Source organism: Varroa jacobsoni, unplaced genomic scaffold (assembly GCF_002532875.2).
Source record: "Varroa jacobsoni isolate VJ856 unplaced genomic scaffold, vjacob_1.0 scaffold_1302, whole genome shotgun sequence".
Lineage (NCBI taxonomy): Eukaryota > Metazoa > Arthropoda > Arachnida > Mesostigmata > Varroidae > Varroa > Varroa jacobsoni.
In genome coordinates, this window is record NW_019214204.1 from 648,125 (window position 1) to 674,316 (window position 26,192).

The window sequence follows — 26,192 nt, forward strand, 5'->3', positions numbered from 1 at the left end:
GATTGGCCACTGTCTGACGCAATGGGGTGGACCAGCGAGCAATAATTGCGTGAATGCTCGTGTTAGGCTTGTCCAAATTTAGTGGAGCCCTTCACTAAGTTGATGAATTGCGTCTTCATTTATTATTTTATATTGAGCACAATGTCTCTTCGTAAGTATGCACTATACAACGAAACTGTATTATATACTCTTTGTCAATGGCTGAACGGGCTGGTCCTCGAGAAGGGACTGATGCAATGATTTGTCGTCACCTGCCACATTACGCAAGCACTCTTACACCTAATCATTCGTCTATTTGCAGTACTGGCTAACTGGTCCAGTACGAGTTGTTCTCACATGGTTTTTTCAGTAAACGGTATGCTATTTAGGGGAGCGGCAAATTAGTGCCGTGAATTGCCTATGTATTTAAGCATAACTATACATCCTGCCTAAATTTAACTAGTAGCTGTTTCCTTATCTCGCTTTGCTTGTTGCTGTTATAGCACTTCATCATCGGTGATGTGGTCGGCATGCGAAGGTTGTCGTAGGAATGCCGCCAGCCGAAAGCTGGACGAAGCCGGAAGCCATCGCTAATGGTCGCTTCGGTGAGGACTTCAGTTTGTCCCGCCACACCGTCGAGTGCTATCACCGTTGCTATCACGATCACAATAACGACAGCAGTGTCATCCCAAGAGTCAACAGTCGCAGCAATCCCAACGAAAACAAGAACCCTGCACCGACGAACTGCAGATACGATTGTTTACAATCGGCAGCGATTGAACTGTGCGCGCACGGGAGTAAACATCAACCCATCGACAGTTACATCTGTATCCGCTGCTCTTTCTGTGTCACGACGCAAAGCGACCCCCGAGTCAACAACATTCGATTCGTAGATCAGCATGGGTTCGAGTGGGATCGATGGAGTCGTTGGTGGCGCTGTTGGTTCTATGGAGGCAACAGCGGCAACGTCTGGTGGAGTGGAAATTTTCGACATGGCTTCAGTAGCCGCGGCTGCTGCGACCGCTGCGGCAGCCGCCGGAAATTCGATGACCCCCGAGGTTCCAGAAGGGTCACCCCTCCCATCGTTCGCAGCACTACCGTCCATACCAGGCCTGCAAGATACACTGGCCTCTGGCGTAAGTGCAGTCCTCGATCCGCTCGTCGGCGAAAAGTTCAAGCGATTATTGTTCGCCAATTTCTCGCCGCTCGAGTACCCGAACCCAGTCAGTGCGCTAAATCCATTCGAGCAGAGTCTCGAGAAGGAGAATCCAACGTGGAAAGTCATCGGTAGGTGGATTCTACTTTCACTTGTAATATATTATAGGGAAAATAGTCTTATTTGCTGGTAGACAAGTGCCATATACCGTTAGAAGACTCTCTTTTCGCTTCTGCTTTACAGGCACGTTATCACTGACAATTGTTGATCTCGGGCTTCAAAGACGGACGATGAAAAGAAGCAAATTTTGCTAAACTGACATTATTCTGAGGTTAAGAGCTTCGCGTACGGGCCACAACACTTGTTCAGTAGAGAGTGAGGACCCTTAGGCCAAGAAATATGGACTTATTTAACAGTCATTCTCTTCAAAGATACCTCAAGCTAATTTTAGCCAAACTTGAAAATAGAACAAATGGAATGCTTTTTTAAATTGAAGACGCTTCTTTTAACTCCGATTAAGCCCCTTGTGAGCATAAATCTCAACTGTGAAGTCCGCACCATGTGCACTACGCCCTTTCTACGTCGTTTTGAGAATTTTTTTTTACCAAAGTCAGATAAGAAATTTAGCCACATTTGTTTCACTTTAAACACTCGTCTTTGAAGCCTGAAGTTAAACTTAAATTTTCGCCGTCCAATCGACACAAGGGCAGTAAGCATATTCAGCAAACAAAAAGCTTTCCAATAATGCCAACATCTACCAGTTATCAAATCATAGGTCGAAAGATGAAAGCAATCAACGAAAACGACAATGGCTCATTATTCATTAGGCGTGAGCGAAAGCTCTTTAGGCTATTTCGCAGAACGTACACAATGAGGATACATTATTCGACTGCTGAATGCATAACAGTGTAACTTATTTCAATGGCTTCAGCTACTAGCTTTACGGAGAGAATCTGCATAGATGTGTAGTTTTGGGGTCCCCAACTTGATTCAACGTGGATTAAGTTGGGGACTCCATTTCGATTTATCAGAGGACGTTAACCGTATCAAATCAAGCGTCCTTCATTAGCTCCTTTTTGTACACATCATAGTTAATCAATAGTGCAGAAAACGATGACTGTCGCTACCGCCTAACGTGGCAGCCCTTCTAACGCTTGTGAACATTGCAGTGGTACCAAATCGTTCTCTCAAACGGCAGAAAAGTCAATAGATCAATCAATGTTGAGAAATTCAGCCATCAACTTACTTCGACGAACTTGTCTATGAGACTCATGGACTAGTCCAACGTTTCCCTTGAATAAAATATCTCTAAACTAACCTAACAGATTTTGAATAAGGCTACTTTGAGTACCTCAGTTACTTTGTCTATAGATTACGCATCCAATATACTAGCGATTCATTGCTTTTCACAGTCTATTTCCTATTATTGCTACTGAAAAGACCAAATTAGCGATAATATTTTTCCCATAATCCAATAACTAATGGCTGCCAAAGAGGCGTTAGTAGTATAATAGCAATGAAGTACACGCATAAACGATAAAGCTGAGGTGTAACCTCGTAATACAGTGTCCCTGTAACTTGAAAACAAAAGTGAACTTACAAATCAGGTCAAGAGCACATTGTTACCAGGCAATCAATCATAATAACCTAAGTATGTTTATTGACGCCATCCAAAGCGTGGCAAATGAATCTTGTGCGTTTTACCTAAGTCTGTCCTATCTCGTGTTCGCACACTCGCCTGTGGCTGACGTTGCCACACGACGTATGCCATTTTTTATTTACTATGTAGAAAGTCCATCAAACTACCGTGGAAATGAATGGGGTCAGCGATAGTTTTGGCATTTATTCTCTAATTTTTTCAGCACGCGAGGTTCGTTCGTGCTTGATAGCATTATACTAGACAATCTGCAAGTTTTCAATTTGTGTAGCACGGAAAGCCAGTATTGTAAAGTGGATTTCGACAGAAACTTAAGTCACTGAACCATCTGTTATTTGACGTAGGTTAGCTTGTTTTCTAAAAATCGTCATATTCGTGGGTATATGAGCACACGAATTACAGCTCGCACAAAACTTCAGCCTTGCTCATATAAGAAACCTCTTAGATGTCGACCTTTATAGACTAAACTTAAAACTGTAAATAATCTTTATAGTTTTTTATTTACTTTTTTTAATATAGACGCATCGTATATACAGAGTAATTTCTCAAAGCATATGTACGTTAGGTGGCATAAGTTTTCCCCGAGAGAAAAATTAACGAATGAAAGTAGTGAAAAAAGCTATATTTCGCGTCGTACCCAACAGATGCAAGTCTATGAGAATCGTCTATGCGTTTCGTGGCAGCAGTGCTTAATAAGTTATAATCAAAATGAGGCGATAATATATGGATCAAATTATGTAGTCTTCAGCTTTTTCATTAGCTGAATCGGTGTCGCTGTCCTATGTCGATTAACGCCGACTATGACTCATTCGGCATGGAAATGCGCCAGTTAAGCCTTAATGAGTAACGAATGAAGACTAGGGCCGTCAACAATTACCCATAACGGGCTTGACTATATTAGTTTTTGCTCGCTGTATATTTTGATTAGGTGTCGGACACTATACACAAACTCGGTGTAGGCTCACCTAATGGATACTCGAGTAAAGGTGCTATGCCTATATTATTGATATTTTTTTGTGTGTTTTAAAAAAAAATTTTAATGCCTATGTTCTATTCGCAGTAATATGGACGCAGTGCCCTTCTAGGCGCTGCTGTATAGAGAGATAAGGCCTGGGACAATAGCGCGTAAACATTGTATTAAGATGAACAGATCTGTGAACTCTGCTGTCCTTTACCCGAGTAGGCGATGAGAGATTTAGTCCTCCATTATATTTGTATCCGGACACATTTCCAAATATCTCAACAGACACAAACGTGGTAGCTGTTCACCGACCCGAAGATACATTTCACTCTCGTTCTCTCATAATGCAATTCAATTTTCCAAAAGCTTTTCATTATTTTTTGTAAGAATCCAATTCCGCGTAGGCGTAAGTAAAAAAAAAACAACAGTAACCAATAATAGTTTATCCTTTGTTGGTTGTTTCTCTGCAGTTCTGACGTGCATTATCGTGCTAACGGCAATCGGGAACATTCTTGTGTGTGTGTCGGTCCTATCCGTTCGTCGGCTCCGACATCCATCAAACTACCTACTTGTATCGCTTGCCGTATCGGACCTCTGCGTCGCCCTACTGGTGATGCCGTTTGCGATGTATTTCGATGTTGTCGGCAAGTGGTACCTCGGCGCCACTGTTTGCGATCTTTGGGTAAGTAATCAAGGACATGATCCTTCTAGACGATAATAACTACAAAAAAATAGGCGTATAAATATTTTCGTTTTTCACTTGTGTATATAAAAAGATATCGATAAAATTACACCAGTGAAACTAATATGCTTTATAGATGCATGTTAAAAATGGTATTGGCTTGACATAGTAAAATGCTTACGTGTCGAATGGCTTAAATATAAGTCCGCTAAAAACGGGAAATCGGATTTTCCTATATTGGGTTGATTAAAAGTTCCCGTTGTTTTTTAGTTACTTTAAATTATTGCAACTCTCGAACAAGTGGGCACACCTTAGTTGTACCAGTGCTTTCAATTCTTAAGACTATTTAAAATCTTTCTGCTAGCTGATGTAACCCGAAGAATATATTGGGACGTTCTTAAGCGGCTTATTTGTCGACACGTTTGCGGACTTCGGCCTCATTTTTGAAGTGTTTCTCCTTCTGGCTCTGCTGTATTGACAGAAACAAGTTATGTCCAAATGAAGCTATGTCCGGGCTATGCGCCAGGTGGAGTAGAGTTTCCCATAGGAGATCCGTTAGCACTTGGTGAGTCATCAAAGCAGTACGCAATATAACGTCATGATATAGCGATATCACTTTGCGCCGCCCTTTGCCAGTTCAGAGTTTTCTGTACCAGTTCCGTGACTCAGACGGATCAGTTGACTTGCATAGCAATCTCCTCGGATTATTTTCAAAGGTTTAACTAGCTTATAATAAAGCAGTATTTTCTCATCGCACGATATGCAAATGTATAGCTTCTAAACATGTATATTTTTTTGTGGCGTCTATGTGGAGTGTCGTAAAAGGTCAGTCTTTCATTATCAGTAATAACATTTTATAGAAACTCTTCAGTTATACGATAGCATATTGTCAAATATGTCATTTTTTATCACTTTATCCGCTTTTCTTCCTTTTTGATCGTTCCTAGCTCATGCGAGCGATTACAGTCATCTGGACCGCTCCTAGCAGCGTAGACAGCTCTCGGGTCTACGGAGCCGCTTAATAAGTGCCTGCAGTTCGTGGTCGTTCGAAGCGTGACTTGTCGTTTAAGTTCAGATAGTTAGTTCTAAAGAGATAAAATCACCTTCGGACATTTTCTTTGTCTCGGCAGCACTTTTTTCAGCGCGACAATAATAAATAAGACAATGCCCAATATATGCCTTTGCAAACTACATGACTAAATGCACCGGTCCATTGCTTCTAACAACAACACGGCACATGCTCAGTAGTGAGAATAACTATCTTCAGAGATATTCGCTAGAGAGACGTTTTAGCGGTCAGTTGATCCGACGCTAGCACCATCTGTCGACTCTGATGAGAACTATTCATTCAACCTATGATTAAGATTAGATAATAGAGTTAATTATTTTATTTTTATTCTAGAGCCATCTGACCTGCATTTTTGCTTAACTATGGCAAATCTTGCCTTTGTAGTTTCCGCGATTGCTACGTATCTTGAACGTACGTTGACCTATGGCTTGTTGCATGGAAGGATTTAAACACAAATTTCGTTCCTCATAGTAGTTCCATATATAGTATTTTCAACCATGAAACATATATAGAGTGATCTATTCGAGTCTGGCAGTATGATCGTCGACACTATTTATGGCTAGCTGATCTGAACGCCATTACCTCCACAATAGACAGATCGCGAATAGATGTGTAATAGCTACATCCCGTAAATATGTCTCTAGCGAATTACGTTGTTGTCTGCAAGGTGGCTGCAGTCCTGCAATCGCTAACCGTTTACCTAGCTTCGTACGCTGATGAGGATCATCGCGTCATCCGTTCTCCCAGTTGGAGCCATCATAGAAGTATCACAGATAGTTGAGTGACGTACTGCTATACGCCACGCGTCAGCGTACAAACAAAGCAGACATAAACATTGCCTATGCAAACTACTTCACTGTTGATAAGGTATCACTGTATTTCATTACTGCACAAATAACATTAAAAGCGGTTGTTGTGGTGGCTAAAGTGGCTATACACGGTTGCACACGGAGGGCAATGTAAGGGCGGCGACGTCGGAGATACTGTATCTAATGTCGTTAAGCGAATGAAAGCGACTTCTGTATGACGCTTTCTATCTACTACTATATAGACGCTCTGTATGAATATTAGACCTGAATATATTAAAACAAGGGTCTAGACGCACCTGCCTGATTTGAACACTGCGGAAGGACGGGAAGGATAGAGAAAAAAGGAATATGTTATGGGACAACAGAATCAGCCGTATAGCATTGAAAATACGCAATCGTATATTGACGCGTGTAGCCCTCGGCTTCTCAATCCCTATGCTGCATTGTACAGATGATATGTATAGGAACTATGTACGTATGGGGTTGTGTGCGTACGCCCGCCAAATTCAAACACGTTTCTAATCAATATCGCATGCTTCGATATCGCCTCCTACACGTGCCATATTTGCAGACGACAAACAGGCTTAATGTGCTTTAATCGTAATCCGTTAGTAACATACGATGGCAATGTGACTGTCTGTGAAATCGATAACTTAACCGCATGAGAACTGATTTTCGCTCGAAATTTCTTATTTTCTTGTTGTCATATCGTAATAATATCACATACATTATGCCTATAATACAAAATCGTCAAGCCGCCGTTTAATTGGTCATTAACCCTTACCGATAATCTTTCAGTTCAGATGAGACGCAGAAATTTGATCAAAGCGTTCTTACCTGTAACCAACCCAGAACACTACACTGTATAATGACATCGCCCAGCCGGCCGAGCTAATAGGACTTTAGCCGGCCGGCAGCGGCCAGTCAAGGTGACGTGTCTTGCCCTCGAAACGGTGCCTAAGCAGAGATCCTGAGCTGTTCTTGTATTACCATTCTTCTATAGAATACTCAGTAAGCTGGTTAAGAAGGCTCTAAGGGCATTTTTAGCTAGCAACAAAAATATAAAAAATTTCATTTGACCGAAATGTTCTCAATATAAAAACCCGATGCAATGTACGTTTGACTTAACCGCGATATTGAAACCTAGTCGTGGCTTGCTACACGAATTTTACGCGTACAAATCGGCTCTAGAAACGTGAACATATTTGAGACGCACTGTATAGTATGCCCTAAACGATGCCCTAAATTGCTGGCTGATTCATCTTTCGGTATCTCTAGCGTTTTACATCTGCTTATTAATTCTTAATTATTTTTTTTTTCGAACGACGTTGGTGCTCGAAGCGTACATTTGTTTGCCTATTAGCTTTATTATTGTACGACAACAATAGCATCGGGGAAGTAGTTTTTCGTTATCGAGTGTAAGCTTTTGATACCTGTTCATTCTTGCCCTGATAAGCCTTTAACCGCCATGTTCATCATTCGGATTCAATAAAGCAATCGGTTAAATAAATAATAGTTAGTCGAAGGCGACATACGAAGCATAATATCGTTTATATAATAACTGAAGATAGTTTGCTAGGTTATATAAAAAAATAAATCTGCCACTGCAAACAAGATTGGCCGTCGGCTAACACTGTCGTGCATTAGTTTACCACATGCCTGTGTATTTGTACATACATAGACCTACGCAGACAGAAACCGAGACGGTCCTCGAAGGCTCTCTCCTGCTGCTATTTCAAATCTACACATTAATGGTCATCCAAGAACAGACAGCCGCTCATATACTTTTTTACAGAGTTGCCCCATCATTTAGCACAGTTTATTTTGGGCAGCGTTCCTAACTCTAGAACTCCATTTCCCTTTTCGTCCCCTGTAAATCTTCGCCGAACCGCACCTTACCGTCCTTGCTACGATGCTACATTTACGAACTCCTTGCTCCATCTAGTCACCCCCTGTGTGCGCGTTGAAGTATACTCTGACATAGGGCACTATACGGGAAGCTCGAATTTCCTATTCATAGAGATAAACTGTTGTCGGAAACGTCGAACGATCGGTGATTTCATGCTTTCTGCCAGGATGCTCCCTCGGCTAATTGCTAGAGATTACCTATTTGTTAGCTACTCACGCGCATCGCATATCGAGTTGTTCCAGGGTATGCCATATTGCAGCGTTTTTTGTTACTCGGTAGTTTTACGGGAAAGAAATGATTAACACTTCCGTTTATTTATTCTGCTTTTGTATATCCGAACGAAAACATTTTATGCTCAACCTGTTCTCATTTACACGCCTGTGCAATATGTAGACTAATGTTTATTTCTATATTTATAGGCGAGTATGTACGTGTTCTGTACATACTCGCCCATAAAAGTCTCTGTTCCATACTCTCAGACACCAGCTGAGCCTTTACCACTGTATACGTATATGTACTTTTAAGTACAACTACAGTAGGAATTTTACTTGCTCTCAGAGACGTGTGAATAAGCGTAGGTCATGCGCCCAACAAATTCATTTTTGTTACTGTTATAAGATGATGGAGATGAATTTTTAACGATTCAGCTGCTGCTTGCTCTAGGACTTTTTAATCAGATGCGTATCTGATACGGCTCTGTCGCAGACACTACCATAGCGTGACCGTACTGGCGGTAGATTTGATTATGTTTACTACACTCGATAATCCATCCCGACAAAACTTCTGGGCCATTGGGATTGAGCTGTAGAAGAATGCGTCAGAACGGACGCATCATTGTGCATAGTTTTAACTTAAATGTATATGTACTTCGTGCAAGGTTCTTTTTGCCATGTAATATATATCGAGGTATATGACGGATAGCTTAATATGACTGAACTAATAAATATACGTAAATGAGAAATACATATTTCGAATCAATTATAGGTGTCGTTCGACGTGGCATCATGCACGGCATCAATCCTCAATCTGTGTATGATCTCAGTGGACCGCTATCTTGCTATCACACGACCGCTAACGTACGGAGTTCGACGAACCTCAAAGCGCATCTGCTGTTACGTCTGCGGAGTGTGGTCGATGTCCTGCCTCATCTCGATACCGCCCGTCATCGTACTAGGTAAATGATTTTGAATAGCTTACTTATTATTATACTTCTAATTGATCCTCTTGATTAATAGCCGGCCATGGGGAAGAAAGGTGATGCTTTGAAACACCTTTAGATCTTGTTCAGAATACAAACCGCATGATGTTACGCGACGTGTGTTACCTGTTAAAATTGCAAAGACTCCAATGAACTTGGCCACAAACATCTTGGGTTCTTAGAAGATGCTATCTCCATATTAGCAGCATCTCAAAGAGATTGGCTTTTCGACGAGATGGCTTACCTGTTTTGATGCTACTCGTCGTTACGGTCTTTTCCACCACATGCATATGAAAAGCCAATTTTTTTTTCAGAAATGAAGACATAGAAATTTGTAGGTATCTGAATACATTTTCTATATATGCTTAGGTCTGGTTGAAAGGACGGGACGAGGGTACGCTCGTCTCGTTGCGACCGACGGTCTACCGCTATTTAGTTGCCAGCGGTAGCAGAAAACTTGGCAAATATACTTCACGAAAAATCATTTTCTTTGCGAGTATAACACGCACTGCAGCCCGCATGTCGAGTATCAGGTTCAGTCTGCCGTATAACCTTTGCTGCTAAACTTTCCGCTAGAGTTTCGTATGCGCAGATGCGCTGCACCATATACAGAAATAGGAGATGCGCTTTGGAATAAAATGGCATTGTGGCGGACTCAAACAGGTTCGATAGGCAATCGATTTTACGAGGTCGCTGACTACGGCTGCAAACTATACAGTAGGTATCGTTTGTATTGTTTTTATTAGAAAAAAAAACATGTTCAAAGGAGGCCAGTACTAGTGCCATGTGTCAAAGTGTGCACGGAGCGTCCGAATACTGATTGAAGTTGTCGATGTCTCGAATGTCTTAAAATTGTTGTAAGTGTAAGTGCAGCCTTATATTTGACATAATATGGTGCGTGTCCTGCCTGCGTATTAGGACTGATTTACAGCGGTGTTGTAAATAGTATGCGTATTGCCTTACCAATACATACGTTCAGAAAGGTAATGCCCCACGAAAACCCTTGATACAATCAGCAATAGCAAGGGCGTTCTTCTTCCATGAAGCGTGCTTTTGTCACCTGATTCTAAAACGTAAAAGTTCTTATTGGACAAGTACAATATGTGACCTTTCCGACCCATTTACGCAGTTAAAGTATCGTCACACTTTACATAAATCACTGCTAAAAACAACCTTTTGTCTTGTTCAGACATCTGTGATGAGCTTATTTGACATTCCTTCGAGACTAGTAAACGGCGTCTGTAATGAACTACACTGAAGTGGCGCGTTAGTAGTATATCACGGGGGTAATCATAAGTATGCATGCTATTTAACAGAGCTTTGCCGCTGAGCGTTTGTTAAGACTGTCTTGAAAATTGTTGGCATCGTTTGTCCACTACACATTTTTTCAAGGAAATAGTTGTTCCAGATATTAATTATGTAAAGCATCTTTGCTAAACATTAATAAGACTAGTAGAGGGAAAAACGAAGATACATACTTCGATTATTAATGAGTGCCTGAAATCCTTCGCATAATCTTCGGTTCTCTAACGAAACTTACCAGAAAAATGTTCTACCTCAGAGCTGTAAGTTCAAGGTTATGCTCACGGGGTGGTAAAAGCTATTTAAAACAAACCAACTAAATCTAGTAGCCCGAATCGAAAATGACGCAGTCCCATCCTTCAGAACTTTGTTTTTTATTCGATTCAGCTGTTAACTACATGTTCAGTTGGTACCGTACCTATTCTCGGTCTCATGGGTCTCCTTCAGGCACCATCTCTAAATACAACACTAATAATTCAACGAGAAATCGCTCGATGAAGCTGATACCATCGTACCTGTACTAGGCAATGAAGCGAAAATGAATACTCCGTATAGATAGAGGTAAGATGTGGCCTATTAGACCAAACTGCCTAAATAAAGAAGATTTTAATTAAAGAGGGTAAAGGTTGCATAGTCTATTTAGAAAGAGTTCGGCGCGCCGGTACAACCTTTCAAAAAGGCTTTCTCAGGAAGAGGGAAAAATTAAAAAGTGAGGCAAACGGACAGTTAAAAAAAACCAGAAAAGCTCTAGAGAAGTTATCTTTTTTAGGGTTAGGATATAATTTACAGGGCCTATTGGGTCTGCGTAAATGATAACCAGATTTTCTAAAAGAAATATTAGATTGGTTGAAATAGCCGATTTTTCTGTAATACATATGTACATGAGTGATTTTTGTTTTTGTTTATGATTTTGTTCGTTTTCTCATAACAAAATGTTACAACGTCGTTGAAAAGCCCTTTGGTTCCTGGTTGGTATGTTCATGTTGCACTGTTCTAGACGTTACAAAGGTGAAAATGTTGGCCGGCAGAAATGAGCGTTTTCGACACGTCCTATTCAGTCCTACTTAAGGCTAAGAAGGTACCGCAACAGTCTGGGCTAGGTCTCGTCCGTACGAAAATAACTTGTTAGCTACGAATATTGCTTGTAGTTCGCTTGCTAATTTTAGGAAGTGGCATTTATAAGCAACGGAACATATCATTCGACTTTTCAAATTCAAATGTAATTTGTAGGTACATTAATTTCTCGTAGTTATTATATCATCGCCTTGCGTGATCACTTTACTTTTTGGACATTTTTGAAACCCGGAGTACGAGAAAAGTTTCAACTTAGAAATTCCTTTTCAATCCCTATCAGTTAGGCTATAAGCACATAAGAAGTGGGAAGCAATAAACAACAACAGCCGTTATCTAATTTAGTTAATCTTTTCAGGTAACGTAGTTTTGCAACTAAATATAGCCTGACATAATAATGGGATGGTATTAAGTGGTGAAAGCAATTTAGACAACATTAGCAATAATGAAGTTAACGCTTAAAAACTTCAAAAATAACATTATCACTAAGATCATATGCATTGGATTGTTGTACACACCCACGTTGTATGGGCTGAATAAGCAGGGTTGACCTTTAAACAAGGTCTGCGGGCTCAGCTAAGTCCTCAAAGACTACAGGCTTATTAGAATAAGATACAAGCAACGATAGTCCTTATATATAATTGTAGTTAAGGGTGGCTAAATTATCATCTGTCTTACCATATATAGATGTACACCATACTTACCATATATTTTCAGAAATGTACGCGTACGGTCAGTGCCAGTCACAACGAACGCTGTTAAGGCTAGTACTACACTGTAAATAAACCAGCCTGTAACACCTATCTACGTTGTTGAATCCAGTAAATCAATATAACTGGTTTAAGCGGTGGTAAGCTTCCACTGGCTTCCAAAATTTATCTAGAATGGAAGGACGTAGGCACAAGGCGAAAGAATACGACACCGCATGAAGGAGGCGAACGACCTACTAGCATCTGTAGGCAATAGGAATCTACTGCTCACTTTATAGGCCTTATTAAGTTCCTAGTGTTTAGACGCCTGCGATTGCAACCATTTACTAATGTACGGTGAAGATGTACGGACATTCAGGACAAAACAAATGGAATAACACGTTGCCAGTGTCACGGAGGAGATCCGACTTCCAGCTTCGACGTCAACAAGGCTCTGTTTTGCTGAACAGGGAATTTAATACTTCAGTTTTAATGTGGCAGGTAGCTGGCAAACGAGATTAATTTTTGTAATCATTGCGAAAATTAATCTCTACATTTATGGGACATTTTTGTGAGCATGCGCAAAGAACCGATGCGAAAATGGAAATCGAGGGCAGTATTTATGAGGGTTCTAATTACTATATTCAAGCTAGCACTGCCTTATCTGTGAACACCTTTAATATACAATTTCTTTGGAGACCAGACATACGTCCGCGGGAAGTGGTTTGCAAGCAGGAGACTCGCTGATGACGAAATCTCAGCGTTATATGAATACTGTATATTTTGTTCTTGAGTATATTGAGCTTTATTTCGCTTGGTCACACCTTTGAGAGTGTGACCGAAGAGAGCTCGTTAATGACCCTTGTCGTTTCCTTTTCATGATTATCCGAGATAATAAAAGAATTTCTGATATGTTCTCTATTATTAATTGCTTATGGATGATCAGGTTGACAAGGTATTGGTTGACACAAGTGTGAAGACGAAAACCGTTGAGATGGGGGGGGGGGGGTATAGTTGCCATCGTATGACAATACGTAATTAGGCCTAGGGCGATTGAACTCGAAGATGGAATCCATTATGACACAGCCACTTCATCGAAAATTGAATTGCCAAAGAAAGTGCGGATGAAGGTTCCAGCCTATTCATGAGAGATGCAACCTGGAACATGACAACGGCGGGAAAAACGGCGCTAAAAAATTTATACGTAACTTGTAATCCAGAAAGGGCTCTTGTATTTCGAAGCTAAAGCCAAACATAGGAAAAATATTTTTAATGTATTATGTTAGCCATACGGAACTACAGTAGCGATATTTTGTAGGGTTTGTCTGTTTTAAGTGATACTTTTTCTTAACAATAAACACGTTATCTTCGACGTATGATTCAGTGTGGCGATATCGCAATGGTCTTTGGCGAAAATTCTTTTCAAATTATGGCGCGGGTACCTGTGGTTTAACCAAAGCAGACAGGTAGAACTAAAAAAAGACATCCGGTAGCAGCGCTCACGTGAGTCTCGGAAGCGACATTTACCAAAGAGTTTCTGAGGACTGGAGGTGGATAAGCTTCGCAAAAATGCTACAATGATTTCCCTAAGTGGGATCTTAGCTTTGGTCTACGTTGCATCAAGGCAGCGTTACGACATATCTGCAGATGCGGCATTGTATTCTGCCCATAATGAGCGCTTCGTTTGCTTTTGTCGAAGCGCTTACAAGCGATATCGAAAGCTCCAATCCTCTTTCAACCTGTTTACAAACAATTACAAGCCATGAAACAGCAGCTGGCTTCTTGTGATCAGACAAGAGTAGACAGTAACATCAGCGGTCACGAAGTGCGTCGGCCAACACAATGATATGACACATTATTCCTAAACACTAAGTACTGAACGACATTTAGAGCTTATAGATGTAATGCATATATAGGGACATATATGTACATATAAAGTATTGTCTAAAAATGATAAAGATGTTGTTTGTCCTATCAAGTGCGAATAGAAACCTTCTAGACCATCTACAATGGTAAACTTGTTGTGAATACTTACAAGGATGTTAGCTGCAAGCACGATGCATGAGCAGAAACACACATAAATATTTTTAAATTTACAATTTTCCGCGTATTCCGCGTACATTTTCGAACATTAATACCTGTGGACCGATGTTATTGGGTTCATATTGCCCGAACAGGAACTTGTAATTTATTGTTATTATTATAAACTATAACTACTAAGGCATTAAAGAAACTGCCAAATACTCGTGTCACCTTAGTGGCTACGTTCTAACCCTATTTACTTTGCTTTACGTGACCAGGCTATCGGTGCAGCAATGTGAATCTAAAGCTCTGTTCAAGTTCTATATTCAAGTTCCTCAATGACTATCAGCGACCTTAAACTTCGGCCGAGGATCTATTTTTCTTTTTTGATTTTAAATCACGTGATAAATTGATTGCTCACTCATTTCATTATTTTATGCATTTTCAAATTGTTACTATTCAACAAAATCGGTAGTGTGTAATTTTATGCCAAATATAAATTTCTTTTTCAGGTAACGAGCATGGTACAGACGAAGAACCCAACTGTCAAGTGTGCCCTAACCTCGCCTATCAACTTTATGCTACGTTGGGTAAGCTATACAGTGATCTTTGCGTTCAACGTTAGACGTCTAACGTATTTATGTTATCGTAAAGTTTCACTTTTAATGTGCTTCACACGTATCATCCGCGGATATGGGCCTTCAGCGCTGTGACGCGACGTAAATGCGATAATGATCCGAAAAATATATCTATATATACGTATCATATGATAACTAACAGTCCGTAAGTTGTGACCCAGTTATACTTTGCGTGGCCTCCACATTCGTATACGAGTACATATATATATAAGATAGCTACGTTGGCCTATACGTTGGATATACGTTGGCCTAATTGTGTTCCTATTAACAAGGAAATACAGTGTAAAGGAATAAGTTAGCCACTAACCTAGAGTCAACGGGGAAATGTTCGTCTCCGTACAGAACTAATTACAGTTGAAATAGCTCTTTTATAGGGCTCTTTTTTTTTCATAATGATATTACGGGACGTACTTGTCATGACTGCCCAGCTGACAGAGATGGAAGCTGTGTCGGACAAAAGGCAAAAAAACTTCATAACGGATCGCTGAACATATTCATCAAATTTCCTCCTTCAAGACTTTGCTGCTACCTGAGATTTATCCGCTGTATTATAAGCGAACGACTGGTCCTGCTGGGCCATACTTTTTGTGGACGAAAGGAAACGGACAGAGGAAAGATTTTCAGAAGGATAGAAAAATTCCTGCTTACTCAGGAAGTCCCCTAAAGCTTTAACGCGCACGCGCACAGATAGAGGTACATGCACAGGAAACGGTACGTCGGAAAGAAGAGAGTGGAATACAAAAGGGGAGACGTAGGAGGCACTCGGGCTCAGATAGCGACACGAAGCGCTTGAAAGCTAGTCTCAGCCGAACGTAGGTTAACTCATAAGCAAATGCTGAACAAAGCACACCTCAGAGTAACGTACGATTCTGTCTAAATTGGTCGTCAGCTTAGTCCGAACTAAACATTTTGATTTGAACGTGGGTAGTTTGTTCTTGCTCAAAGCGTCTACAAATACTTAGCATGCGTTCGTTCTAGCTGTTGTTAATATAGCTAGCACTAATACATATCGATGTGAAATAGATAACAAGCACTACGGTAAAATTCACTCGCAGTGAAGAACTTGTTTTATGTACAGTGCGTAGAAGGTTAGCGTACTGCGGGTCTACAGGGAAAATTATCCGAGAGATATAGAACGTGCCTGAATAGTCACACAGCATCCAACAGGGTATCGCATAGATTGACTTGAAAGTTAAATTAAGGCGTATTTTCATAGTTCTTTTCATAAATTTGGGTTTACAAGTATCCTACTACAGCTTTGAAATTTCATTGCGAGCCAAAAGGAGTACTAAGGCCAAGTATTGTATTTTACCTTTGTTAAAAAGTTGTCTTATATGCTATGAAGATAAAAACTAATCACCAAATACGTCAACTGGACAGCCATCTGTCACTGCGTAAAGAAGCTATACCAAGTTCGAGACGCCAAGCGAGACGTAGTATTTCAAAAATAACACACACGCTTACCGCTTATACCGGTATTTATTCTCAATCAACAATACGTCCCGGAACAACTGGGAATGGACTCGCTAGTTAGTGCCTGAAGAGTTTTTAGACCATTTCAATTTCATTATAATAATCATTATTGTTAATATTGACTGCGAGGCCTGAAATATTGTTGCAGGTGGCTTAACACTAACCTTTTCCGATGTTCCAGGTGCATTCTATATCCCGCTACTTATTATGATTGTTATGTATTATAAGATCTACGCGGCAGCTAAACGAGTCGTTGACGCCGACCAGCGTGCCCAGATCAATCCGCAAGTGAGTTCCCAATAGGCCCTTGTTGTCTGAACATAGTGAGTGGCTGGATGAATGCTACGAATGGCGTTTCGTTTTCGTTTTTGAGATTGCGGTATGATTACCTTTTTTCCGTTCGCGGTGTTTCACGCCCACGTTGTCTTAATGACGGCACTATTAACAGCCATAGAAAAATTGGTTTTTTTTTTGTCGTAAAGCCAACATCTAAAGTTTCCTCTTTTGCTACTTTGCCAAATGAGGTACGCAGTGACACATCTCTAGCGATTACGAACGTCAGAACGGTGATATTTTTAAGCCATTGTAGAGGGGATGTGTGAGCAAGTTAATTTATAGGATATGAGCAAATGTATCGATGTTGTCTAAAATATATTGCTAGTACGTAAGCAAGTTAAACGGAGCTAGTTGCTTTTCCTTAGAGCTAGCGAAGAAAGTTGGCTGTCCCTTAGAGCAGCATCTACTTGAGAAGCAGATCGACTCTTCTCTTTCATGATGTCTATTCGCCGTAACGGTAAACGCGTAAAACAAATGCGAACCCCTTTATAGGTTTTATGAGTATATATTTCTGTTTACATCGCAGTTATGTGTGTAGTAACAAAGTAAACTAAACAAGAGTGACTCGAAGACATAACCTTATTACCAGGACAATACGTAATCAATTTTCAACTGTTCTATAATAGTATTAATTAGCAATAGGGACATGAGACGCAATTTTGCCGCTATTCACACTCCAGCTAGAGCAAGGAACTCTAAGTGAACCTAGCCCGAGTTTGTTTGACGAATGATGTTACTTTAGAACGTTTACGGAGTGTGTTCTACATTAAGGGACGATTGTACTTTCTCTGCAGGTATTGTTAAATAATAGCAAAAACGATGGCTGGCATGAAAGCGGTGAAGATGGACAATTGGCCCACAACGGCGATAATCCTCTTGGCGGCGGCGGCGGTGGTGGTGGAATTAAAGGTTCCTCTTCAGGGTCGGCAGTGTCTTCGGGCGTACAGAGTTGGCAGAATAATATGCGGCGTTCGACAATGCTTCGGGAACGAAAAGCGTCCATCACGCTTGGTATCATCATGAGCGCATTCACCGTTTGTTGGTTACCATTTTTTATTTTGGCGGTCATCGAGCCGCTGGCAAAATGCAACGCGCCCCAAGAGATTAAAAGTTTTGCCCTCTGGCTGGGTTACTCGAACTCAATGTTAAATCCTATCATCTATGTGACTTTCCATCAGGACTTTCGACGCGCATTTAAGGAGCTTTTACGATGCCACTGGTCGACACTTAATAGCCGATTGCGTGATGACTACTATCTACGTACATACACACTTGAGGTACGTACGATGGAACATCAGGCTGACAGACTAAACTGAATTGGGAACTGTAAAAGTTAACTGATGAGAATTGTAGTTATTCAATGCACTACCGTACGACACTGGTCAAATATAAATATATGCGGCACAAGCTTTGACCTACCAGTCCTACGATTTAAAAGATAACGAACATTTTAGAATCTGACAAATCGATATCGAAGTATGCTATAGGAATAGTTTAAAGATTTAATTTGGGACTGTTTTTTCCTAATTTATTTTCTCCTGACATTGGAACAGAAGAGGCAGTTCAATGAGAACAAAAGGATGTGGACATTTTACGCGGATAAGACCAGCAGCTTTTTTAAGTAAGAGTGTCGCTTTGATAAGAATAGCTCTAATGTCCTTTTTCCACCTTGCAGGCTCCCGCGGAGGGCAACGGTTGCAATATTCACGACCATCAGCATCCATGAAAAATGCGTCCACACGGTCCTCTAAGTCCGCATTTTGTTCATCAATTTCCTTTAGTTACTCACCTTCATCCAACAAGCCGTAATAAATATTGTTTCCGACCAATGCTTCCATGAACAAAGTCGTCACGGATCATAAAAGTGAAGGCAGCAGGTCAAGCGACCGCTCAACCAGAGGCCCGATCCGCCAACGGAGCGCGCTTCCGACAGTGCTCGTATAGCGTACCTCAGTGTGTTTTGCGCCTAATGCTATGCTATGGGATATTAACTAGTAATAACGAGCTAACAACAATAGTGGTAATCATTGTAATTATACTGCTCACACCAGTTACTGTTATACAAACACGAATGTCAATGAATGTTATTAATTACTGGACATCAGTCCGAAGCTGTCTAGCTGAGACGACGCTGAGTACCACATGTTCAAAATTGTTCAAATACCATCGCTCTTTACATTACACATGGCTGTTGTCTGTATCGTCATTTTTCTCCAATGGAAATAGAAGTTATAACTTTTTAAATAAATATTGCAGAAGAAGAAGCTGCAAAGAGTGATATCTCTAAACCACACGAGGTTTTGGTACACTGTTTGCTCCTTTCATCGATGTCTGTACATTCTGTACGTCTGCAGTGCTAATTTTATACATACCTGCGATATTAACGAGTAATACATATATCCCACATAAATACGTATACACCGATACACCTAAATATCCAAAAAAAAATCATTGGAAATACATAATTATCTAGGTACATGATCTGAACTGCGAGAGCCCTACAGTTGATAAAATACTAAGCACAGAAATATATAGCGTTAAGATGCGCAATTAGAAAAAGGTGACACTAATATATTTAGGTCTATATTAACAATCCTAATCATACAAGACCAAAGGAAGCAATAAGCTTGCTAGCTACTGTAGCTCTTTGTATTACAATTATGTCAGAATCAGTTGTGGGTCTTCGAAAGGGTCTTTACACGTCACATTTACTTGATTTCCTTTAGATAGCTAGCTAGCTAGCAACACCACTAGCACAGTTAATTAGATTGTAAATATATTTCAGCTGCTTCGAAGAAGGGCAATACGCGGGTGCTAAGAGCCATCTAGCTTTTTTTTTGAGAAATGCCTCTTTTTTTATCTATAATATTGACGTTGATAAAACTAAAAAGGCTGCTTCCCTCAACCTGTTTAGTTTTATCGGTCTAATTGGAAATCATTATCTTCCCTCGTCGTTTCTTCACTAAACAATCCGGGCCTCGAGCATGGCGACAGGCATTTGTTCGCCGATCCACTCGCAAGCGACCGTATAGAATACGGCGTGCAACAGACATGGGACTAAGAAGAACAGAGGAGGCTTGCAATTGACTATTTATGCTTTTCGAAAATACCGGTCACCCCCTGCCAATCTGCTGCGTAGTGTCCGCTCTTACCTCGTCGAGGTGGCTCACTTATAAATCGTCTATGGACATCCAGAGACACACCATCGTTGCCAGTTTGGCTGTTGGTCCTAGCTGTACGCAGTTGACAATCATCTCGCAAGTCAATTAACTTGCTGGTCGTGTTTGCGTTAACATAGCCAAACACTAGCTAACAACTGGGTTCTCTAGTTTACTTTTTGTCAAAACCAGCCTACACGATCCGCGGTAGCGAAACGGTCGGTCGGTCGGTCGGTCGGCCGGTCGCCGCCTTGTCAACAAAAGAAAAACGAGAAGCGAGTGCGTTCGTTAACTCGTTTATTCATCAGGGTCCTGCGTATACATATTTACCAACATCGTTACGCAGAATGAAAACAACGTGCTACTGTCGCCAACAACTCATTGGCGTAGCAGACGACAACCAATTTCAGCCGTTCCCTAAATAGCGCTACGATAGGCGGCAAGTGCGCTGCTGTAGCACGAGGTGGCAATCGACGCACATAAACTAGCTAAAAGTCATAAGCAGCTGTTCTGTAGGGCCTATCAAGCAGAGCTTCGAAAGTGGCTCGACGGCAAAGACGGTGGCTTCGAGGTAGTCACTCTGTGGGTGTGATACCGCCCCGCTAAGGTTAGCTTTGCGTTGCAGCGTTTTTCTTAATACATTCTTCGGCTGCTCTTAGCTGAACTCCACCGTGCAACACTCTGATAGTTATCATTATTATCCACGATTGAAGATAACATCGCATGTGGCGCCAATGGTAGGATTCGCTATTGACCAAGCGTCTGAATTCTCTAATTAGTGTGCCGAATCAGCAGTTAAATATGAGAAACACAGAGTCAATATCGAGCAAATTTTGCATAGCCTGTATTCGTTCAACCAGCTGTTGTCTCTAATGTTATTGTCATAAATTCACAAGCCCACACCGTACTCTTTTTTATGACGAGGCACCCAAACGAAACACGCCACGTACTATAATAATTGTTACAACGAAAAGTAAGCTAGATGAGTTGGTAGACTTACTTCGTCATGGTTTTTATCTTGTCGCAGCTTTTATCTCTATACATACACCATCCATTATGAAAAGAAATTAGACCCTCTTGGCCCATTTCATCCTCGTTGCCCGCTCTTGAAATCGAGGCGCACTTATACGGTTCACTTCATTTCTGTCCGTCAGTCAGTCGTTGTTTTTTTCATTTTTTGATGGTTTGAACGATATGTCTATAGTCTGAACGTGAAAATAGTGCAGTGTTTAAACGCATACATTCGAGGACAATATGCGGTCAAAGCTTTTTCAGATAAAAAAAATAAAAAAAAAACTATTATTAACCGCGATGTGTTCGAGCAGACTAATGATGTTAACGGCAAATGTTTGTATTCATGCTAAACCGAAAGTGTAGGACATCCCACGTATTTTAGGACGACCGTGACAGTCTTTTCACATATAATTATCCGTGCATTTAATAGTCTGATATCGTATAGAGTAGAATATTTGTTTTATGTATTTTATAAGCTTCATTGAGACTTGTACGAGTGAAAATAAAAACATGTGTAGATTAATATCTGTATGAACACATCCCGATGTGTCGAATTCTGTATTTTCGAGAATATGGCCGCATTGTCACTACCTACCAATGTCTACCTAGGCCAATATGGCATTACAATTATTACCCGTTCAGCGCAACGCACCTAACCTCAAAATATAAATGTATAGGTTGTCCGTATTTATTCACGTCTTTTAAAGTACATATTACTTCACCTGTAGCCGCGCATCGACCCCCATTACACTGCTTAGAATATAATCAGTATGGTCTGAGAGCTATGCATAGTGTTCAGATACAAGTAAACCCGACTGAATAATGGCAGCGATCACCTGCTTCTGAGTCCGAAAGGCCATATAGTGCTAGTACGATGTGTACACTTTATGTACAAATCATTAGGACCACATACCATATATATATATATATGGCCACCAAAAAGTGTTTTTGAACTAATTGAAAAAGAGAAAACTAGCCGGGCAGAATGCTGTCCCAGCAAACAGGTGGACCTGCACGGAAACGTACACAACACCGGTATCCCACTACAAGACGAGTCAGCAGTAATAATGTCTCATCTGTTATATATCGATCCAAGTAATAAGTCTATGAAATGATCTCTTCGTTAATTTTAGTTATACTTATGGCTAAATAGAATACTTTTCACTCAGAGGCGCCGCTTGCAAACCTACTTCCTCAAGCTCAGAACGCGTTACAGCTACCGACGATGTCTGTTTACAAGCATCGTCAGGCGAAATGCAAAAACTAGTACAAGCAGAGGAGTCAACGTACGGGGGCTGGGCTATATTGTTTAGTGTGTATATGATCAAAATTCCGTACCGGTATCGTCCGTCGAACGACAGCATATCCAGGACAAGGGAACTACTTACTGTAAACAAAACGCAGCCGATTCTATCGTTCCATAGATAATGACGAGGCAAGATACGGGAAACAACTCGATCGAGATACTATCGTAGAATTGCAACGTATCTCACAGTTGTCGGATGAGATCCGTATACGTCTCGGAGCGTATACTTTATAGATCAATTTTGTACGATATGATAATAATCTATATTCGTCTGACTTAAACGAGTGATCATCAAAAAAATTCGCACAGAAGCCAAACTTTCAATTATGTTGATTGAAAAAAGTAACTAACTACAATTAGGCGCAATCGATAGATGAAAAGGGGCGCATAAATCATGATTCAACTCGAAGTTAGAGCTCCTAGCAATAACTGTAGAACAGATATCTGCGCGAAGTACAGAGCAGGCAGTTCAATAGGTATGAATCATAGAAACGGCATCAGACACAGCAATGCGTATAAACAAAGCCCACAATCAGCCCAGGTATCACAGTGAACAGAGAGTCGCTCCATAGCTATACACACATTTTGCAATGCCCTGTCTATTACGTAGAGAAACTTATAATGTAAAATATATGATAGATATATTTCGGACTAACGATGCGACGTACGTTTTGAGTGCAAGTTAAATCTAATCTAACGTAGCCCTACAAGATGATGAAAAGAAAAACGAAGTCGACTGAATATAGAGTAAAGGAGAATATGACGAAAATGGTCAAATCGGTAGTTATGTAATCTAGGCCCTTGCGCCTGTTCTAGCTATCATTAACGTTAGAGAACGTGTATGAAGATCACAAAGTTATGCGATATTGTGCGAAAGACTCACGCCTGGTGACTCCAAAAAAACAGGATTTGTCGATAATCAATTGGACCGGATATTGCAAAGCACGCTCTGAGATTGGATACAAATATCCATACAAACGACAATGTTAGCCACGATTAGGGATAGATATAACGTTATACGTATACTACGTAGACGGGTTGCATGATCCATAATAAAACATAACACGAACGTTTATGTTATGATAAGGGAATAATAGTAGTTAAAATAAGAGTAATAATGATAATGTTCGGAGAAATAATGATGACCTCTGAAAATGGCTTTATTGAACAAAAACTATATATATATATATATAATTATAGTGAAATCGCTGACACGCTATGGCACGGTGACGCCGCGGAAACGAAAGTACGAAAGCGGAGACTGAAAATAATAATAATAAACGATGTTTGTTAAGGAATACGATGAGTCTTCATTATTTTAGCGGACTCGTCTGTTAGACGTTAGTGCAGGCGGTGTATAGAAGCGAAGCTTCTAAATGATTGAACGCCTCGTAAGGGGCGAAGGTATGTTCTTCCTAATATCGCTACGCAGGCCTACCGTGACACCATACCTTTTGTTACTACACGTTTCTCAGTTGCAGTTGTTGCTTCTTTCAAATGCTGCTGGTTGAAGACGCTGTCGTTTCGAGTTCAGTTTGGCAGTTCTATCCAGCTTGTTGCCGGATGCTGTGGGGTGTGACATGAGCCTTACAGGCCCTATGTCACAGAAGAGCCTGCTAGCACAGAACGAAGTCTGGATGTGATGGCATAAACGACACAAATAACTTACGTTGTATTAGCGGATAGAATGTACACAGAATCAGGGTCTGTCTGCATAACTACGCCCAAAGCATGCGACGGTATCTTTCTAGAGTAGTGCCTCGGAGTTGTGGAGTAAGCGACAACGCTAGTAACTATAGCAAGAGTAAAGATGAGACAAGCGAAAAACGCAGAGACGTTCATATCCGCTCCGCGCACCCATCATTCTTCGACTACGACGGGTACATATGTAGCACTTGATTGTCCTGTCCACCAGGGACGATTCAACGGGAATTGTGCAACAGAGTTAGCAGCGCGGTAGAGTATTTTGTATGCCGTATCTTATAGAAAACGTTATATATATGTGCCAAATACTAAGTCCATAGATGAACTATAGAGATAGAGATATAGTTATTTCGTAGCCGTAGACAAAGACTGTGCTAACTTGCGACATGAGTATATGTGAGCATATTGTGGTTCTTAAACTTTAGATTAATAACCGAAAGCATTGAACTACGATATAGGAATGCCCAACATATTCCTAACTATACGTACAAATATGTGTGATCAATTTATCTATAACTTTTCTTTGTAATAAGCTAAACGTGTAAAGACGTCTCACGTATTTAGTACTAATATATATATATGTATATATGTAAGCACACTATAAAATTTTGGAATAAACCTCTATATAGAATTTTGTTTATATAGAAGTTTCCAGTGTATCACTTGTTTGTTTTACCTTGTAATTCACGATATTTTATGAAATTGAGACGCACTGTTTATTATTCGTAATTGCTCCCTCCTCAGACCGAATCGTGTCGCTGCGTTTCGTTAAAGCAGAGCCAGTAGCTTAACCTTTCGAATGGATTCTGTGAATTATATTAAGTTCCAACTGAGAAGCAGTATCTATTTTATGTTTAAAACAATGTATTTCCTATAATATTAAAAAATGGTTCCTTCACCAAACAGCGTCGTCCGGACAGGGTTCACTAGTTCTGTTACTGAGTGCCACTCTATAAATAACCATATATCTTGATACATTCTTATCTATCATACGAAGCATGCTTGGATCTTATCCAGCTTTTATGGATGCGTTATCTTGGCAGCAGTGGTTCAAGCAGACAAGTCCCCGACAATTAACCTAATTATATTCTTTGAATGAAATATCAAAGATGTAATAATGTGAAGGTTTTTGGTAAAGTGGACACTCTACTGCTTATTTCTGTTGCAGGCTGTTTTGCCGCTTGCTATCAGCCTGCAACAGAAACAGTCCACCAGCGGCGAACACGCCTTCGCTTACTCGAGTTCTACGAAACAATGAAATTGATTTATTTTCAATCGAAACGACTTCAAAATAGGCGACCTGTTTTCAAAAACACGCTACTGGGGACAAGAGACGCAGTGAAATTAGACTTTTCTGTCCGCCACCTCTCACGATGACGATCAAGCCCTTTTTAGGCCATGAGGCACTATGTGTCAACGAAGTACTCCATTACGGTTTGTGAAGTAGTTTATGTTTAAACAGACGTTCTTGCGGGAGACCGATCCTCAAAAATGTGGCTCTTTTTTTTTTCAAAACACGTTAGCCTGAGAGCCCCCCGCTCTCTCTCTCTCTCTTGAGGGATCAGTGATGCAGCTGCAACAACGCTATGCTTAGGAATAACTGAGAGTGGTAAGAATGCCTTTGCCGTATAAATAGACAACGAATTAGTAAAACTAAAAAATTATTGATATATTCGTTATGAAGTACTAGCAAGAGGTAGGACGGAAGTTGTATCCATATAGATTTTAGCAAAATGAAATGTAAGTTAATTCAGTTCTGTATACGCGCCACTGGAGGATAACTTCTGGCAGTTTCGATACTATGCTTAGCGTAGGCCGGTAAATGGATACTACAGAAGTGTGAATTAAAAAGCTAACAGAAACTAGCAGCATTTACTAGATATGTCATTTTGTATGTACCTACAAGCGACCCTATCGAAAATATTTCAAACCAATCTTGTTTTACATAAACCTTGTCGAAAGTCAACAATAGAGTCTGCAAAGTGCTGTCGCCTTATTAGATGAAGTGACAGCGAGTGTCAGCATTCAGATATACACCCAGTTGAGGGTGCCTTAGGTA

At 40.6% G+C, this 26,192-nt stretch overlaps 1 protein-coding gene across 4 annotated transcripts; it reads left to right on the top strand.

Moving 5' to 3' along the window:
- The first annotated feature begins 802 nt into the window (after window positions 1-802).
- LOC111268594 (5-hydroxytryptamine receptor 1) lies at window positions 803-23,727 on the top strand. Of its 4 annotated transcripts, XR_015314293.1 has the most exons (9): window positions 803-1,266; window positions 4,224-4,435; window positions 9,207-9,396; window positions 15,017-15,094; window positions 16,797-16,903; window positions 17,746-17,962; window positions 18,130-18,228; window positions 18,627-20,846; window positions 22,293-23,727. XR_015314293.1 is itself a non-coding variant. In XM_022847667.2 (7 exons), the coding sequence occupies exons 1-7, from the start codon at window positions 879-881 to the stop codon at window positions 18,675-18,677; spliced, it is 1,509 nt and encodes a 502-aa protein (XP_022703402.1). In that variant the 5' UTR covers window positions 813-878; the 3' UTR covers window positions 18,678-23,727. The 4 variants fall into 4 exon arrangements, 1 of the variants encoding a protein (XP_022703402.1); XR_015314291.1 differs by having other exon boundaries at window positions 813-1,266; window positions 17,746-18,228; XR_015314292.1 differs by having other exon boundaries at window positions 813-1,266; window positions 17,746-18,228; window positions 18,627-20,716.
- Window positions 23,728-26,192: the final 2,465 nt, after the last annotated feature.